Source organism: Carassius gibelio, chromosome B5 (assembly GCF_023724105.1).
Source record: "Carassius gibelio isolate Cgi1373 ecotype wild population from Czech Republic chromosome B5, carGib1.2-hapl.c, whole genome shotgun sequence".
Taxonomy (NCBI): domain Eukaryota; kingdom Metazoa; phylum Chordata; class Actinopteri; order Cypriniformes; family Cyprinidae; genus Carassius; species Carassius gibelio.
The window spans coordinates 6,897,718-6,914,687 of record NC_068400.1 but is presented as its reverse complement, the minus strand read 5'-3'; the positions used below and the strand labels follow the sequence as shown (position 1 = coordinate 6,914,687).

At 35.4% G+C, this 16,970-nt stretch overlaps 1 protein-coding gene across 1 annotated transcript; it reads right to left on the bottom strand.

Annotated features, from left to right (window-relative positions):
• Positions 1 to 4,769: 4,769 nt before the first annotated feature.
• LOC127957635 (uncharacterized) lies at positions 4,770 to 14,429 on the bottom strand. The gene is made up of 4 exons (XM_052556258.1): positions 13,849 to 14,429; positions 11,308 to 12,951; positions 5,622 to 10,215; positions 4,770 to 4,873 (listed from the first exon to the last, which is right to left on the bottom strand). The coding sequence occupies exons 1-4, from the start codon at positions 13,873 to 13,875 to the stop codon at positions 4,770 to 4,772; spliced, it is 6,369 nt and encodes a 2,122-aa protein (XP_052412218.1). The 5' UTR covers positions 13,876 to 14,429.
• Positions 14,430 to 16,970: the final 2,541 nt, after the last annotated feature.

Genomic DNA, 16,970 nt, shown 5'->3' with positions numbered 1-16,970 from the left:
AATTTCTTTTTGAAAACAAATGTTGCGTTTCCAAATGTAAATTAAAGCAACTGTGCCGCAGCTAGCATTTACAGTTAGTCGACTCTGAAAACATAGCACTATTATAGCAAACAAGCATCGCGTCAGACTATAGCCTGCATTTATATAATTACATTACAACCATTGTGTATTTCATTACAGTAGTAAGCAATCTCATATTCTCTGAAGTATTTATAAAAAAGTTACCTTCAGCGCTGATTCTGTCCTGTGGTGCTTTGAACCATTTCAACCTGCAGGTGGCGCCGCGAGCCGGTATAGTGCTCTCGGCACTCATTTCCCTCGTTTTATCCTTTTGACAGTTTCTTTAAAAGGCATTTGCGAGATTTCAATCATCATGCAGTAACCAATAACCAATTCCCAACCGTTTTACATTTCATTTCATTTAATACTTCTGTTGTTGTTACAACATTCTTTTACAACAAATTGATTTTGAAATCAAAAGATCAATGGCAAAAACAACAGTAAATACAAACCTTTTTATAAATTATATAAAAAATAAATTTTTTGGAATTTATTGACATCAAGTAGTATTTTTTATTAAAGAAATGTTAAAATAATTAAATCAGAATAATAAAGAACATACATACAATTTTATAATTAATCTGCAATGATTAATTTGGCATTAGGTAAAGTGTTTCTAAAAACAAAACAAATAAAAAAAGTTTTATATTTTTAAAACTTCACATTGTATAAACTGTAAGTTTATGTTTTAAAGTAAAATTATTAAATAATACAAAGTTTAAGGTACAAAACACCTGTATGCTGCCCTTCTTAAATGCTTTGCTCAAGCATATTGTAATATTTATGTCAGCTAGGGAAGCATAGGTTTGGTAAACACTTCTTTTATTAATCCAGTATATAGAAGATGAATGAAAGCCCAGGCAATAGAAACCAACCAACCAAACAAACAAAAAACCAACAAGAACTAAATAGCTTAGGAAAGCTAAGACACTAATATTGAACTGCAAAAAATAGTATAAATACACAGAAATAACCATAAATTAACCAAACACAGGTCAGCATAATGGATAACTGATTAAACAAATCAGAACACAGTATAAATACATATATAGGCACAAAAAAGAATCCAATAACAGTCCTACAGCAGAAACAGAACATTACAGTACCCTTCCAAAAGGCTATTACTGATGATTATGACTGATCTTTATTAACTATGATACTGCATTGTGGAGCGTCAGACTGTGCAGACTCAGAAAGGCTGTATACCAAAATTAATAGAGGCAGGCGGATGAAGATCCACGGTGATGCAGCGGGACTGAAGGGCCAAGGTTGACGTAGATGATCTACAGACCAAGGTATAGCCAGAGGGAGTGATGAAGATGCTGCAGCTGAAGACATGGAGTACAGCAGATCCAAATGATTGGAGAGTGCAGGCGAAGTCATTTGTTTTAAAGTAGAAGTTGTTGCATAATGTGTACTGCGCTATAGTCCAAAAACACAATACATATTTCTTTATTGCACATTTATACATTGTTAAGATAATTAAGAAATAATATGCATGTGCAAAACATTATTTTTCAGTAGCATACTTACAGCATATTTCTATAAAGATATCTTGCTTGGCAATACTGGAAGCTTCTTTGATCAAGCCGGAGAGATGGAGACCCACTGTAGAGCCTTAGATGATGCAAACCAGGACGTAGCTGGGAAGTCGAAGACCAAGGCAAAATCAGGAAGGCTGAAGTTCAAGATATTGACAAAGTGCTTGAGAACCAGCGTAATGGTACTGGACTGTAGGGCCAAGGTGGAGAAGGAAAATCAGCAAACCGAGGTGTAGCCGGTGGGAATGATGAAAAAGCCGGAGCTGGTGGAATAGAGAACCTATGTGGAGCTGAAGAATTGGAGGGTGATATGATATTTCATTTCCTCATAGTCTTACAACACAATGAAACAAAAGTATTGTTGTTTATTGTATAGTTTTATGCAACAATTAAATCTATTCATGAATAATTTACATATAAATAGCATTTATAAATAATATTTTAAAGTTTTTGTGAATAGTAAATATGCTTACATGCAGTCCTTGTGAAGATGTTTTTGTTGAGTAAGAAGGGAGGGATGTCTTCATGAAGCTAGATGACTGGAGATCTCTGTTGGAGTCTGGAGCAAAAAGAATGAATAATCAGGGTGATTCCATTGGACTTGAGGGACGAAGTGGAGATGGAAGATCTGTGGACAAAGTGCAGCCAGTGGGATTTTTAAATTATAAATAATAAAAACACACAGCAAGTCTTTATGAAGATGATATTTTTGTTCAGCAAGAGTTACCTTGATGGAGCCAAACAGATGAGGTGCCGTGGTGGAGCCAGAGAGACAGAAGACCAAGTCAGAGTCAGAAAGGCTGGGCACTAACATGGAGATAGAGGGCTAGAAAACAACAAGGATGCTGTTGAACCACAGGGCCAAGGTGGAGTCAGAAAATGTGCAGACCGATGTGGAGCCGATGGGAATGAGGATCATGGTGGAGCAAGAGAGATGAAGGATGTCAGTGGAACTGAAGGATCTGAGGCTGCAGTTATATCCATAGGCCTGGAAGTCTATTGTGAACCCAGTGGATGACAAACCAGGGTGGAGTCAGAAGGATGAGGGAGTCCGGTGAAACAGAGGCATGACTGGCCACAGTAGAGCCAGAGAAAGAAGAAGCCATGGTCGCCAATGACAATGAAACACAACTAAACATCTTAGCAAACTGAGACAATAGTAATAAACTAAAGAAACTAATGAGCTGGGCTGAGCAATTTACACTGAGATAAAGATTAACTGAAATAAAGAATCTTGAACCACCAAGTTTTCAATCCAGCACTTGAACTTTGGTTATTATGCAAAACCACAACAATGGGAGTTGACATTATGTGGTTAGATATAACTGTAATGTACACATAAAAAACCAAATGGCATATACAATTGTAAATGCAATATCATTTTTTTTTTTTTTTTAAACAGGAGAATATCACTTAAGCAGACAAAGGATCAGATGCTTAAATATTTTTTACAAAGATTGAGAAGTTCAGTTTTCCGTAAACTCAAGATTTTGTGGCTTGAGAAAGATTTCTGCTGGGAAATGTGAAAGTAAATCCACACTTTTTAGGCATCTTACATTTTGTTTTTAAAATTTACTGAAATGTATAAATAAAATCAGCACTACATAAAATTAATAAAGACATTACATCGTAGATAATTAAAACAGTGTTGTAAGTAGAACTACATAGCTGCAAAGTATTAAGCATTAAATGTTCTGTACAATGGCAATTTTGAATAAAGAAACCAGACTTTAGCAAATTCAGGAAAATCAAAGTATAATGTTCCTACTTTACAATACATTTATTTTTTATGTAAATTCATCTAAGAAAACATTAATTTTAAAAGATGGTTCTACTTACACACTGACATAATTTTCACCAAATGCAACTACTTTACAGCATGAATTTAGCTTGTGGGTCACCATATATATAAATATACTATATATATATATATATATATATATATATATATATATATATATATATATATATATATATATATAGTAGACTGTTATTTAAAAATGTCAAGTAAATAAATGTATTCAATTTGATCTACCTAAACCTAGAATCTGACGACCCAATATAATAGTCTGGTACCATTCAAATGTCAAGCTATGGCCATGCTATAAAGTTATTGCACTAATGGGTGTGGTTTTGCATAATAACCAAAACTTGCAGATTCAAGCTTTAAAAAAAAAAAAGAAACAAAAATGAGACCTGGGTTGGCTGACTCCAAAAAAAAAAAAAAAAAACGTAATCACACAAAATAAATAAGTCAATAAATAAAAAATAACAGTCAAAAGATGGGGGAAAATAAATAACCTACAGCATTATGTTATCGTTTACTGGTAAGAATAGAATAGAAAAATTACCCATTGTTAGGGTTTAACAACAAAAGTCACAAAAATAAAAATTGTGAAATGGACAATAATTCATTGCAGTTTTGGAACATTGGAAGTGCTGGACAGTTTTGATAATTGCCTTTAAGTGCAGACTTATAATTCATAATTAATTAGCTTGGTAAAGTCTGTATATATCTATTTCTATAAATATTATTTGCACTTATTAACATGATGTCATTCATCAATTTCAGCAACATGTCCTACTCAAAATCCATTTCTCTGACTATGGATTGTGGGGTTGATTGACACAGCACAAAATAAACAAAAATACTGAATAATGATGATAATAATTAATTAATAAAACAAAATATTTACATCTTTGCAAATATACATTAGGAAGTCTGAAAACACATTTGTTGATTATAACTTTATTAACTAATAAAGTTATTAATATGGTTACTTTATAAAACACATTTTATATTAATAATATAAATATAATAAATATTATGCATTTATAATATTATAATAATAATTTAAGATAATGAAAATATTATAATAATTTGGTCTAATTCCAGAGATAATACATGCAAATAAACAACAACCTGACCCTGCAGTGAGAGTAACTCTAGATAGCCTTGAGCCAAATCACATGTCCTCAATGGTGGCAGTGAATCATTCCCAACTTGGAGAACAAGTGATAAAAAAATTGCAAGTTTGGTTAAGTTATACTTGAGAAGTTGTTGAGATGCAAACTTAAAATCATTTAAAAATGAAACCTGTGCCAATCAACCCCTGTGTCAGCCAACCCAGTCTCCAGAACCTCCCGTCCCCAGGGAGCCGCCTCGTCTTATGTCTTGCCTCCCTGCCCACCCCCTCCCCCAGTGGCAGGCGGAATCTTCACATACATATCCTCATACATGACTTTGATTACAACAGTGAAATGAGTATTTCCTGACGAAAATTTTGCCAGAAAGTTTGCACAACATTGACACTTATACCTTCCTTATTATGTCCCCTTTTCTATGGTTTGATTTTCAACATCACAACAGTGAAACAAGTATTGCCTCATGAAAACTATAGTACGTTTGCATAACATTGACACTTATACCTTCCATATCTTTCGTATAAACATGGTCTATTAATGTTCCCTTCTCTGTGGTTGGACTTTGAACGTGTTGATTGTATCCATGTTCTTCCATGAATTTCAGAACTGTAGATGAAGTAAAAATGTCTTCGTTAAAGTCTCCCATGATTATTTTCTGTCCCGGATACTTTTCCATCTCTTCAATAACATGTATTAGCTGCTGTCGAAACATGTCAGTTTTATATGAACTGGGCCTATACAAAAGCGCAGCAGTCAAATTGACATGTGGAACTATAAAGTATAAACATTCTAAGTTCCAGCGCTCAGGAGTGAAAACATTACACTCGACTTTCTCAGAACAATACATTCCAACTCCACCACCTCTCTGATGTTTTAATTGGGTAAAAAGAGCTGTACTGTTGTCATAACACTTAGCTCTTGGGTTGTGCTTGAACACAAATTCTGGTATTTGTGGTTCCTGTGCTTTCTCGTCAGCATTTAGCCATGTTTCTGTCAAACAAATACAGTCAGTGTTCATCAGAACTGTATGCGCAAGAACATCTTGAAAGTGAGCTTTCAGACTTTGTACATTAAGCAGTGCTATTTTGAATGTACCATGGGACTCAGTGGAACTGTCCTTTTCCAACAGAAATTTTGTCATATGTTTCATAGCCAACTCAATTTTGTCATTACAAAATATAGCAGACTCTTTAAAGTCCTCAATTATTAATCCACTGAGAGATCTTACACGGCTCAATGCAACATATGCTTGCCCTGCTGTAAAGATTTTCTTAAGTGACACAACTGCTCTGTCTACTGTGAGTCCTTGCACTTTGTGAAGTGTACATGCACAAGCCAATCTGAGAGGAAACTGACGTCTTATACCACCATCGTTTGTGACATGGTCTTCTTGTACTTCAATAACTGTTGAATTTTGGGAAAATCTCTTTCTTGTTTTAGATCTTTGAATTTTACCAACGTTTGCATTATCAAACTCCACATGTATAGCTGATGGGAAATCATCATTATCATTTTGACTTTCACTTACGTGGACAACTGTACCAAACGCTCCATTGACAAGACCATCAGCAACATCAATATTTTTTTTTAACATAACCCTTGCTCCAATACCCAGCGAAACAGATTTAGACAAACACGAGTTGAAAACTTTACTATGAAATCCAACTTTACGTTCCATTCGTCCAGTTTTTGAGTTTTTGACATAATCTTGAGCATATATACTGATTGCCTCTGGGCAACATTCATGTAGTCTTTCGATGTTATATTTATCAACTTCAGCATTTGTAGCAAATATGTGAATATCATTACACTTCTTCCCTGTTTCACATTTTTTCAACATAGCAATGTCATTAGACAAAAGGGATTCGCCTTTCTTGTGTACTCTCAGTCGATTTAACATTTGAGCAAAACTCGGATCTTGTTGTCTAACAACTTTAGTTAATTCTGCAACTTGAAAGTTATTCTCCCAGAGGTTCACTCCTTTTGTATCAGCATACAGAGCAGTTCCTTTTACTGGAGGAAGTTGATAGAAATCCCCAACACAAAGAATACTGACTTTTCCAAAGAGAGAGTAGTCACCAGTTTGTTTTATTTGTCGCAACCTTCCATGAATGTATGACAAAAGACGATGGTCAACCATAGACACTTCATCAATAATCAAAATATGCAACGAACCCAATTTTGTACGTAATGAGTTTATTTTATTATCGCTAAGAGGCTGATATGGCAGTCTGACATTTGCACCAATTGCGAAATTATTATGAACAGTTCCGCCTCCGATTCCAAAGCTGGCAACACCCGTCGATGCGGTCAAAAGTACAGTAATATCATCAGGATTCTCAGAAAGCTGAGACAACAGTCTAGTAGATTCATATTGTATTGCTTTAATTAGATGACTTTTTCCTGTGCCTGCTCCACCAGTAAGAAATAATCGAAATGGTTCAGGATTTTGTCCAAGTACTTTCTGTAGACACCACTTCTGTACTTTGTAGAACACAGCAGATTGTTCCTCGTTTAACGACCTTAGTAAATGCAACGCCTCATCTCTAGGCATTGTAGTGTGATTCGTTTCAATGGTGCACACAGTTTGAGGGTTTGCTGTAAGATCTGGAATAAGTTCTTGACTGTCATCTTCATCAAGCAGTAGTTTGTCCTTCATCAGGTCTATGCATTCATCACGCTGTTTCTCAGTTTCAGGACATATCTCAGCCCAGGCATCTTCTAAATCAAGATTTTGCTCCAAAAGCTGTTTAGCTTCATCTATTTTGTCACTTTCCTTTTCAAATAATGCTCTGTTGCCATCAACAACTGATTTCACTTGTTTCAGTTCACAACCAATTTTTATGACACCACTGTTGTAAAACTCTTCATAAGTGTTATACTTGCTAGGCTTCAGATCAGACTCATCATAATGTGGTAAGAAAAGCTGCAACAATGAATGATAATATTTTTCTGGATCTTTTGTGGGAGAAAACCTAGGATATCTCACTACTGCAGGTTCAGTTCTTGTCCTCCGTTTTACATGGCCATTGTTGTTATTCAGTTTAATTATTTCATTTTCTGCTGTTTTGTTTTGTGAGGAAACCTCTGATTTTGCCAGAACTCTGTACTCAGAACAAAAACTGGCGAGACATAGATTTTCTAGTGGTTCTTTCTCTGGTCTGTTCTTATATCTGTCAGTGATACTTGTCATCCAAAAATTGCTTTCATCATCAGACTGGTCATTTTCCACTTTATTTTGAAGCACATGCAAAGGCAAACTCATCTTTACAGGATTTTGTCCTATTGGAATAAACTGTACTTTGCGGGAACATTCCTTCAAATGCATGCCTGTCAGCCTGTACACCGCCTCTTGAGCAGAAATTTCTCTGTTGTGCAGATACATGCTTCCCAACTGTTTTAGTGAAGCTTTAGCTTCAAGATTTCCATTCATTGCTTCATTTTGTGCACGCTGAAGCAGAAGTCCCATTTCTTGTTCTGCTTTTGTGATATAACTAAGTATATAGACCACTACAGAAAAGGCATCTGTGACATACTGAATGTCCATATTTCCTTGCCAAGCACGCAGCAAATCTCTGTTGTATTGATTTACCCAAACATCTTTTGGGTTTCTTTTCAAGACAATGCTTTTCTTTTTGGAACATTCATTGTATGCTTTTTCAAACATAGTTTGATTAATCCCAATAGATGAAAAAAAGGCATCAACAGAATCAAAATTCACATCAGAATTTAAAGCAGCTTTGACTTTCTTTATAATTTCACTGGCTGTGGTATCTTCACCCTTGCCTTTCGAGTCATCTGCATTTCTTTCTCTTGTAATGAAGGTCCGACTAGTTGGCGGTCTTGGAAAATTAAATCTACAAACTGTATTTTTCTTCCGGCATGTTTTTGAATGTCTTGTACTGTGCTTCTGAACACTGTTCACTGTCTCGTAAAGTACAGTGTCATTTTCTGGTGGTGTCTCACAAGTGATGTAGGTGTCAATAAAATCAGCAACCACTGCATCATTATCTGCATCATGATCATTGAGCTTCGGAGCATCTTCCACCCAAAACAGACAGTGAACATGAGGAGAACCACGTTGTTGGAATTCAACACGATAAAAGTAGTCTTTTATCTTGCCAATAGGCTTGGCTGGTGACATTATGACATCTTTTAGAAAACAATGCCATCTGTGATCAAACATCCTTGCAGCAGTGACAGGATTTCGTCTTATGAGTCCACATTTTTCAGACCAGTCAAGGTCATCAACATTTATTTGTTTACCCTCTTGTTTAATGATGGTGTTGAGCATTTCAGGCCATCTCATATCAGCAGAACTGAAAGATGCAAAAAATGTCGGTATGCCTAGTTGTCTAATAAGAGCAAACAGATCTTTTTGCGTAGACATCCAATAGGGAGGCGTCCCTCTTACTGGTCTTAAGAACTTATATCCTTCATCATAATTGAGTATTCTTTGCAAAGAGTCTGAGTTTGTTAGCATATCTGGTGTGATCTTTAGACAGTTTTTCTCTGAACCTTTCCTCAGTGCAATTGAGACATTTGATATAATTTGATCAACTTCTGATATATATTGTGCATAAAAAAGGAAGTCTGTGCTCTGTGCAAAACGTCCATCTGCATTTAGTATTCTTGCTTTTAAGTATCGTGTCAATGTGATTTTTTCCTGTCTTTCATCGTGAAATGTCGGACCACCAGTAGGATAGAGAACAGGGAAACACTTTGCCTCATTGGATTTATCAGACAGCAGCCTAATAGGACTGTTACCTTCAGCTGGAGCTACGTTTAGTACATCTTGAAAATGTTGATCAATTATTTCTGAACCAATGTCAACAGGTTGCAGTGATGTGTCTGACAAAAGACCACTTTGTTCTTTAATATATGTTATATCTTCCTCTGGATCATCTGCAGCTTCTTCCTCATCTTCATTTTTATCTGTTAAATCTTGTTTCTCCATTTCAAAATCATCAGCCTCATTCTCTACTTCATCGTCTGCATTTAAAGAGTTTACCCACTGCTCATTAAACTCCACATCATTATACCACTTGTTATGTCTCACCAAATAAGACAGCGCATGTCTGACACGATCAGTGCTGACACATTTATATTCATAGTGGCCCTTATACGTTAATTTTCGTTTCAGTTTTATTCTTATCATGTGGTCATCACATTCATTACGTGGAAGAATATTTGAGACATCTGCGATATTAACAGGGACCGAGACAACCGGGCCGTGGCAGCCTTTCTGATTTCCACGAGGAAGACAAAGCAGCTTCATAAAAGGAATATTGCGTGCGATAAGATGTTCCTCCAATGAGTTTAGACCTTTTAGCTCTTTGGGAATGTCCACCAAATGCATGTTGTTTGCGGCACTCTCTTCAGGCAATTTTCCACCAAGAATTTTACGATGGCATGTGTAGCAAATCCACAATTTACGAGCTTCATTACCTGATAAATGGCATCTATTCTCACATTCATTATTGCATGTGTGTAAATACTTTTCTGTGATGCATCTTTCAGCCAAATCTGTGATTTGTTGACCTCTGATTTTATAGCAATCCCTTTTACATTCAATAACCTGTTTTCTAAACAACAAACGATGACAAACAGAGCAAACAAATTCTGGACCTGTACTGACTTCTTGATGGAACTGATTAATAGTGAAATCGATATCTTTCTGTCTTTCCCTCTGTTTTGCAGAAATTTCAGATCTTTTTTGTATGACACTCATTCGAAAGTTTGCATTGCCCTGGTATTTCGTTTTAGAGTATTCACGTACACTTGCTTTAAAGGTGGGGTTTTTTTTATATTTATTCTTTGAATATTCACATACATTTGCTTTAAAGGTTGGGTTTTTGCGATATTTATTCTTTGATTTTTCACGTTTTGACTGCTGTACATTAGTATTTTTCTTATATTTATCTCGAAGATTATCAAGTTTTTTCTGCTTAAAATCACTATCTTCACAGTATTTCTTTCTAATGTTTTCAATCTTTTTCTGCCTGTAATCGCTGTCTTCACAGTATTTCTTTCTAATGTTCTCAATCTTTTTATTCCTGTAATGACTGTCTTCACAGTATTTTGATCTTAAGCTGCCTATTTTTTTCTGTCTGAAGTCGGAGTCGGTGTGGTATCGGTCCCGTTGTCTTTTACTCTTAGAATAGTCTGCAGTGTCATCTAATTTTCTTTTTCGCAAATTGCGACTTTTGCTCTGATCATCCACTTCAGTATTACATGCTTCTGCACAGACATTTTCTTGATTTTTATGTTTAACACACGTAACAACTTCATAGTGATTTCCATTGCAGTGCTTCAAATAGATTGCGTTATCTGTAAATAACTGTTCGGTAGGTATGTGTGTATTCCATCTGTCATCATTAAAGGTCATTATATTTATTTTTAAAAGGTCAGCTGCACAAAATATTTCAACATGACTGCCCCACGTTCCAGAAAAATACATTTTAGATCGAGTCACATAATCTTTCACTGATCTGTATTCTTCTGATAGATATCTCACGAATCTAGAACTGTTAGCTTCCAGATGTTTGACAACTGCGCGTCTAATTGTCAGGTGTTTCTCTTGGTTTCCGCAAACAGCTTCGGCTATTGACCTAAACAAGCAATTACCATCTCCTTTAATACACTTTGTTTTGCACGGTACTCCTAAAGAAGAAGAATGTGTATCTAGAACACCAACGCTTTCATTAGTCAGTCGTAAACGTGCACACAGAGCGTCCTTATCTGCTTTATTTAATGGTTTGAAACTGAATTCAGCATTCACTGTATCTCCGATGATGATGACATCATCCAATGATAAATTCGCTTCCTGATCTGCAGAGTTTAAACTCAACTCGGTATTCACTGGGTCTGCAATAATGACATCATTCAACGTGCTAACATTTGCAAGTTTTGACTCAGTTCGCACTCGTCTCTTTTTCTTACTTGAATCCAAGTATGTCTGATCCAGTTTGTGCGCACTTGCTTGCTTGTCTCCACGTCTGCGTTTACCGTGGTCTTTGATACACTTACTGTGCTCCGCTGTGCTTGTAGCTAAATCATGCGCGACACCTACTTTCTCTTTTTGTTTACCATGTTCTCGCACACACTCGCGATCCTCCACTGTGCTTCTGGGTGAAACATGACTGACACTGGCTTCCTGATCAGACTCAGAACTTGTCTCAATAGTTGTGGTCTTACCAATTACCGTTGCTTTCACAGACGTCACTTCAAAATCTGTTCCCTGGGCATTCAGTGACATGGCAAGATTAGTAACATGATTAAACAACATGTATATGTCATCACAATAGACTACAATGCTTCTTCCATTACCTTCAGGCATACCTTTACGGTTACGTGAATGGGGATCGACTACAGCAAATGTTGACCCTGCCTTTATCACTGCACAGATGTACGCTTTAATGTTTAACAAACATGCACCACACTGAAGCAGAGCCCTCTGTAGAGCTTCTTCTATAGTCATGGACACATCTCGCAATGATTCATCATAAAAATCAACACCAAAAACACCTGAGAAAGATTCTCCATGCTTTATTAAAAATGTTGTGTTATCAAGTGTGTGTAGTCGTGGCAGTTCTGCAACAGAAATATGACCCAGCCCTGTTCGATCGTTGATCTGCCCCTGCAGTCGCATTGATGTGTACAGCTCATCTCCATGGAACAGCACAGCATTCAGGTCCTCTGTTGTCCACGTCAGCACATCCTTCAGCACACTCACCATGACTGCTGTGATACTGTTCACTGCACACTGACGGTTTCTGTTCCAGCCAAACCGAGCATCACCCTGATGGAAGGAACCACGTACGACTTTCTGAGGGAAATAATCAGAGTTGGTCACAAGTGAAGCTCTAGTAACATCACTCCAGCGTTTCTTAGAAGTTTTCTCAGAGGAATTTTCACAAGTTTTGGGAGCCTTACGGCAGTAATTTGCATCAGAGGAATTTTCACAAGTTTTGGGAGCCTTACGGCAGTAATTTGGACAAGTATTTGCATCATAGGAATTTTCACAATTTTTCTCAGAGGAATTTTCACAAGTTTTGGGAGCCTTACGGCAGTAATTTGGACAAGTATTTGCATCATAGGAATTTTCACAATTTTTCTCAGAGGAATTTTCACAAGTTTTCTCAGAGGAATTTTCACAAGTTTTCTCAGAGGAATTTTCACAAGTTTTCTCAGAGGAATTTTCACAAGTTTTCTCAGGGGAATTTTCACAAGTTTTCTCAGGGGAATTTTCACAAGTTTTCTCAGGGGAATTTTCACAAGTATTTGCATCAGAGTTTTCAGTAGGTGCCTTTTTTGGTAGAGGACAGATATCCTCTACCAAGTCTATGAAGGAGCTGAGCGTGTGACGCTCAGCATTCCTCTTCTTGGCTGCCTGGGAGCGACGGAAACCCTTTCCACGTGGCATCTGCAATGACATAAAAACACAACAGAGAATATTATTATATTATTACACACCATTACTCTGTGTGTTGCATTGATGGCTACTATGAGACATATTGCAATAAGCTAAATTGATATTAAAATATCACATTAAAAACTGTGAAATGTGCTAAATTACATGCAATTAATTTTGTAAATGCAATGCATGTTGGAGAACATATTATTGTTACTACAAGTAAACCTATTTCTGTTTATGCTATTTTAACCAGCTGGCAATACAGTCTCTGAAGCATGACACAAACCTATTACTCACCAAAAAAAAACAAAAAACAAAACCTGACACTTTCGTCAGGTAAACATGTCTAAACACTTGCTCATATATCTAATACAACACATAGGCTTAATTTCACAGAGAAGCCTTACAGTTTGCATTAACTGAAGTAAGGCCTAATCTAATTTTTATGTAGCTCACCAGATATTACGGTCTAAACTGCTTTCACTTAAAACCACTCGCACATAAATTTTACTGTAGTACCAACTTAGCCCTTATCTTTGAAACAAAGCATAGCATAAAATATCTGACATGTTTCTATGCATTCTACACCAGAGAAATCAAGGTATGACATGATTAACACACAATACAATAACACTAGTTAAAATGCTGATTTATATAGATTTAAATATTCTGGAAAACATTTGGAATCATGTTATCATGTATGTTAAAATCTACTGGTTTAGGATATTTTAATCTAAAAATGTTACATTTGTTTTTATTAATTTTTATATTTAACAATGAGAGATAAATAAATACAAAATAAACTAATTTTAACACACAAAATTCCATCCTACAAAACATACATTTCAACTTTGTGACAAGTTGCATTGACACTAAACAGTACACCGCATGTCAGATTTCACTTACCTCAGCACTGCTCCATTCATTCCCCATTTCACATAAAAGACAACAAACATAAATTAGTCAATACTGCTGCATTCCATCATAAATTGCAATCCATTATGTTACTTTTCACACATTGCAATATGTTAGACTGATATCAGATTATCATATTAACATATAACATTAGATTAAAAGCTGTGATTTCTGTTGCTAAATGACATTAAATTAATTTTTCAAACATTGTATGGTAAAGAAAATGTATTACAGTTACTACAAACAAACCTATTTCTGAATATGCTATGTTAGCCACTTGATATTGTAGTGTTATGTCTGAAGCATTGCACAAACATGTTATGCACAATAAATCACGATAACTAGACAGTAAGACTAACCATGTTAAACTAACAATCATTTGTTTTCTGTCAATAAATGTATCTAAATAGTTGTCTACCTGTATAATATATAGTTGTTTTTTTAGAAAGCTTACATTTTACCTTAATTGAACTAAACCCTAACTTTTAAAATTTACTACACTACTGTGCATATCTTTTAGTCATATTATATGAGACATTTCAACTCAATCTGACCAATATTGTACGTACTTGGTCTGTTGCATGTATAATTTAACTTACCTCAGAACTGCTCCATTCGTTCCCCATTTCACATAAAAAGACAACAAACATAAATTAGCCAACAGTGCTACATTCCATTAAATCATTCAATTAAATACATCTCATATTCCCTTAACCAATCTAATTTAACTTCTATAATCTTTAGCATTTATTTTATCAAGCACATTCATAGTCATTGTCCAAAATCAGCCTCGTTTAATTAACAGGGACATTGTAACATATATCTGTGACATATTGTTTGAATAAACAAATACAGAATTACAAATAATATTATAAACCTTGCCGTAATGCAATACATATTAATTGTACTTAAATTAAAATGCAGCATTGCAACAACCGCGATTACTTTATACTTTACAAACATCAAAAGTATCACCCGCAATGTGATAAATACATACAAATTTGCACGTATTACAAATAGCTAAATCTCACCAGTCCTCTATTGGTGTACAGCAGTGAAAACGAACCGTCCGGAAACAACTGACTAAACTGAACTGACTGTTCCTATTCTCTATTAGTAAACACGATGACGTTTTTCTGGCCGCGGAAAGATTCCTCTGACCGCTTCTCTAACGCTAGCTATAATTACAGATGATTAACGTTATATTAATCGTCAGTTTGTTGTTTACACACATGCACATAGACATTTCATGCACGTCATAGTCGTGAGATGTATAAAAAAAAATAGATGCATAACACAAACCATAATTCATAACAAAAACAATACTTTATTTATGCAAACGCGAGCAGTTTTGACGATAATTTCTGTCTAGTCTGCGCATTGTATAGCGTTTATCCACAGCTGTCGTCGGGGTTTTTGTCTGCCAGCACGTCTTAAAATATCACATTTGAGCCTGCACTACGTAGATTCTGGCACACAGCAACACAATAAAATAATATTTTAAGCTCCTCATGCAGTCGCATCTGTGCTACTTTGAATATGGCCGCCTCCACTTTTTCATTAGTTTTGCCTTCAGCTAGCGCTGTGACGTAACTGTGACGTCTGCACACACAAAAAACCGAGGAACCGGTCAGTTTCTGTATACCGCCCATTTACGCCAAAAAAGGAGGTGGATATAGTTCGATAGTTTCTAAAAGTAATCAAGATACAACTGTATAAAATCCTCTATACGAAACTGACAGAGCAAAAAAAACGACGAGGTTTACAAAGCAACATTAAACACAGGCTAACGTTACAATATCCTAATGTCATTGATAACCGAAATACAACAACAAAAGCTATCCATATTTCTAAGCTATTATATTATGACTTCTAAAAATGGCCCAAATATAAATGACACATTTTGTCACCGTGCTGCTCGACATAGTCATATCAGCCATCCATACAATTAAACTAGCACAGGATTACAAAAAACAAGATTAATACTTTCAGTTAGTAATAAAATACATAACATTAGTTTCTGTACTTCGCCGAATCCGATCGGATACTTTCACTATGTCTGAAGTACATAACACACGCCACATAGGATAATTTTACGATAACACGTTTTTAATACAACGAGGCCATACAGCGATAGCTGCCTCAGAAACTGTACATCTCTTATTCAATCAAAAAATAATGCCTAATTAACAAAAATAACCATACAAACGGACAAACAAACATCAAATTACTTAAAACATTAGCATTAATATTATGGATGACCAAAAATAAAGAACTAATTAACCAGATTAAAATCAAACCACGAGAGCACATTTCTTACCTTCGAAGGTACAACACAAAATGGCGGCCCCTAAAACAGACGTCACTTCCTTCTTCTTCGTCTATGTATTTTAATGGCGGTTGGCATACAGCTTGGTGGTGCATTACCGCCACCTATTTATTATTCGTTAATCAATTAAACGAATCTGTAGCGTCAATTTTATTGAATAACAGTTCTTATCGGTTGGTGACTCTTGTAATATGCGGAGAAAATAAACCTAATACAATCTACAATCTGTTTAAATCTAAATATTTTCTCGGATTTTTATGCAAAAATGTAGTTTTAATATGACATAAATACTTATCTGTAAAGAAATTTGTGGAATGTTTTTAGCTTTAGCGTTTTGACTTTGTTCAGTACGCCGAGTATGAATGCAATTTCCACAGATATTGCATAAATTATGTTTACATTAAAGCATGTAAATTATAGTTTGATATGACTTAATTAATTAAACTAGCCTTGGCAATAAATGAGATACAAGTAAAAGTTAATAGTTGCTTTCACAGAACTCGTTATTTAAACGATGTGCTGCAGACGTCACAGTAACTCAACTCCCTCTACTGACTTTTCAGAAAATGCACTGCAAACCCATTACAACACACTCAAGTAGTCTAAATAAAACACACACACACACACACACACACACACACACACACACACACACACATATATATATATATATATATATATATATATATATATTTTTTTTTTTTTTTTTTTTTTTTTTTATTTCCTGGACATGATTTAAACTTGGTCAATCATGCACATTCCTTATGTATACTTCTATGAATCA

What these genes read in the sequence shown, in the direction of transcription:
- LOC127957635 (XM_052556258.1), bottom strand. Translation starts at nt 13,875, where the DNA reads ATGGGGAATGAATGGAGCAGTGCTGAG. An exon ending in ATGAATGGAGCAGTGCTGAG is followed by an intron (nt 12,952 to 13,848) that starts GTAAGTGAAATC and finishes ATGTCATTGCAG; the next exon opens with ATGCCACGTGGAAAGGGTTT. An exon ending in TCATCATCATCGGAGATACA is followed by an intron (nt 10,216 to 11,307) that starts GTGAATGCTGAA and finishes TCTGCAAAACAG; the next exon opens with AGGGAAAGACAGAAAGATAT.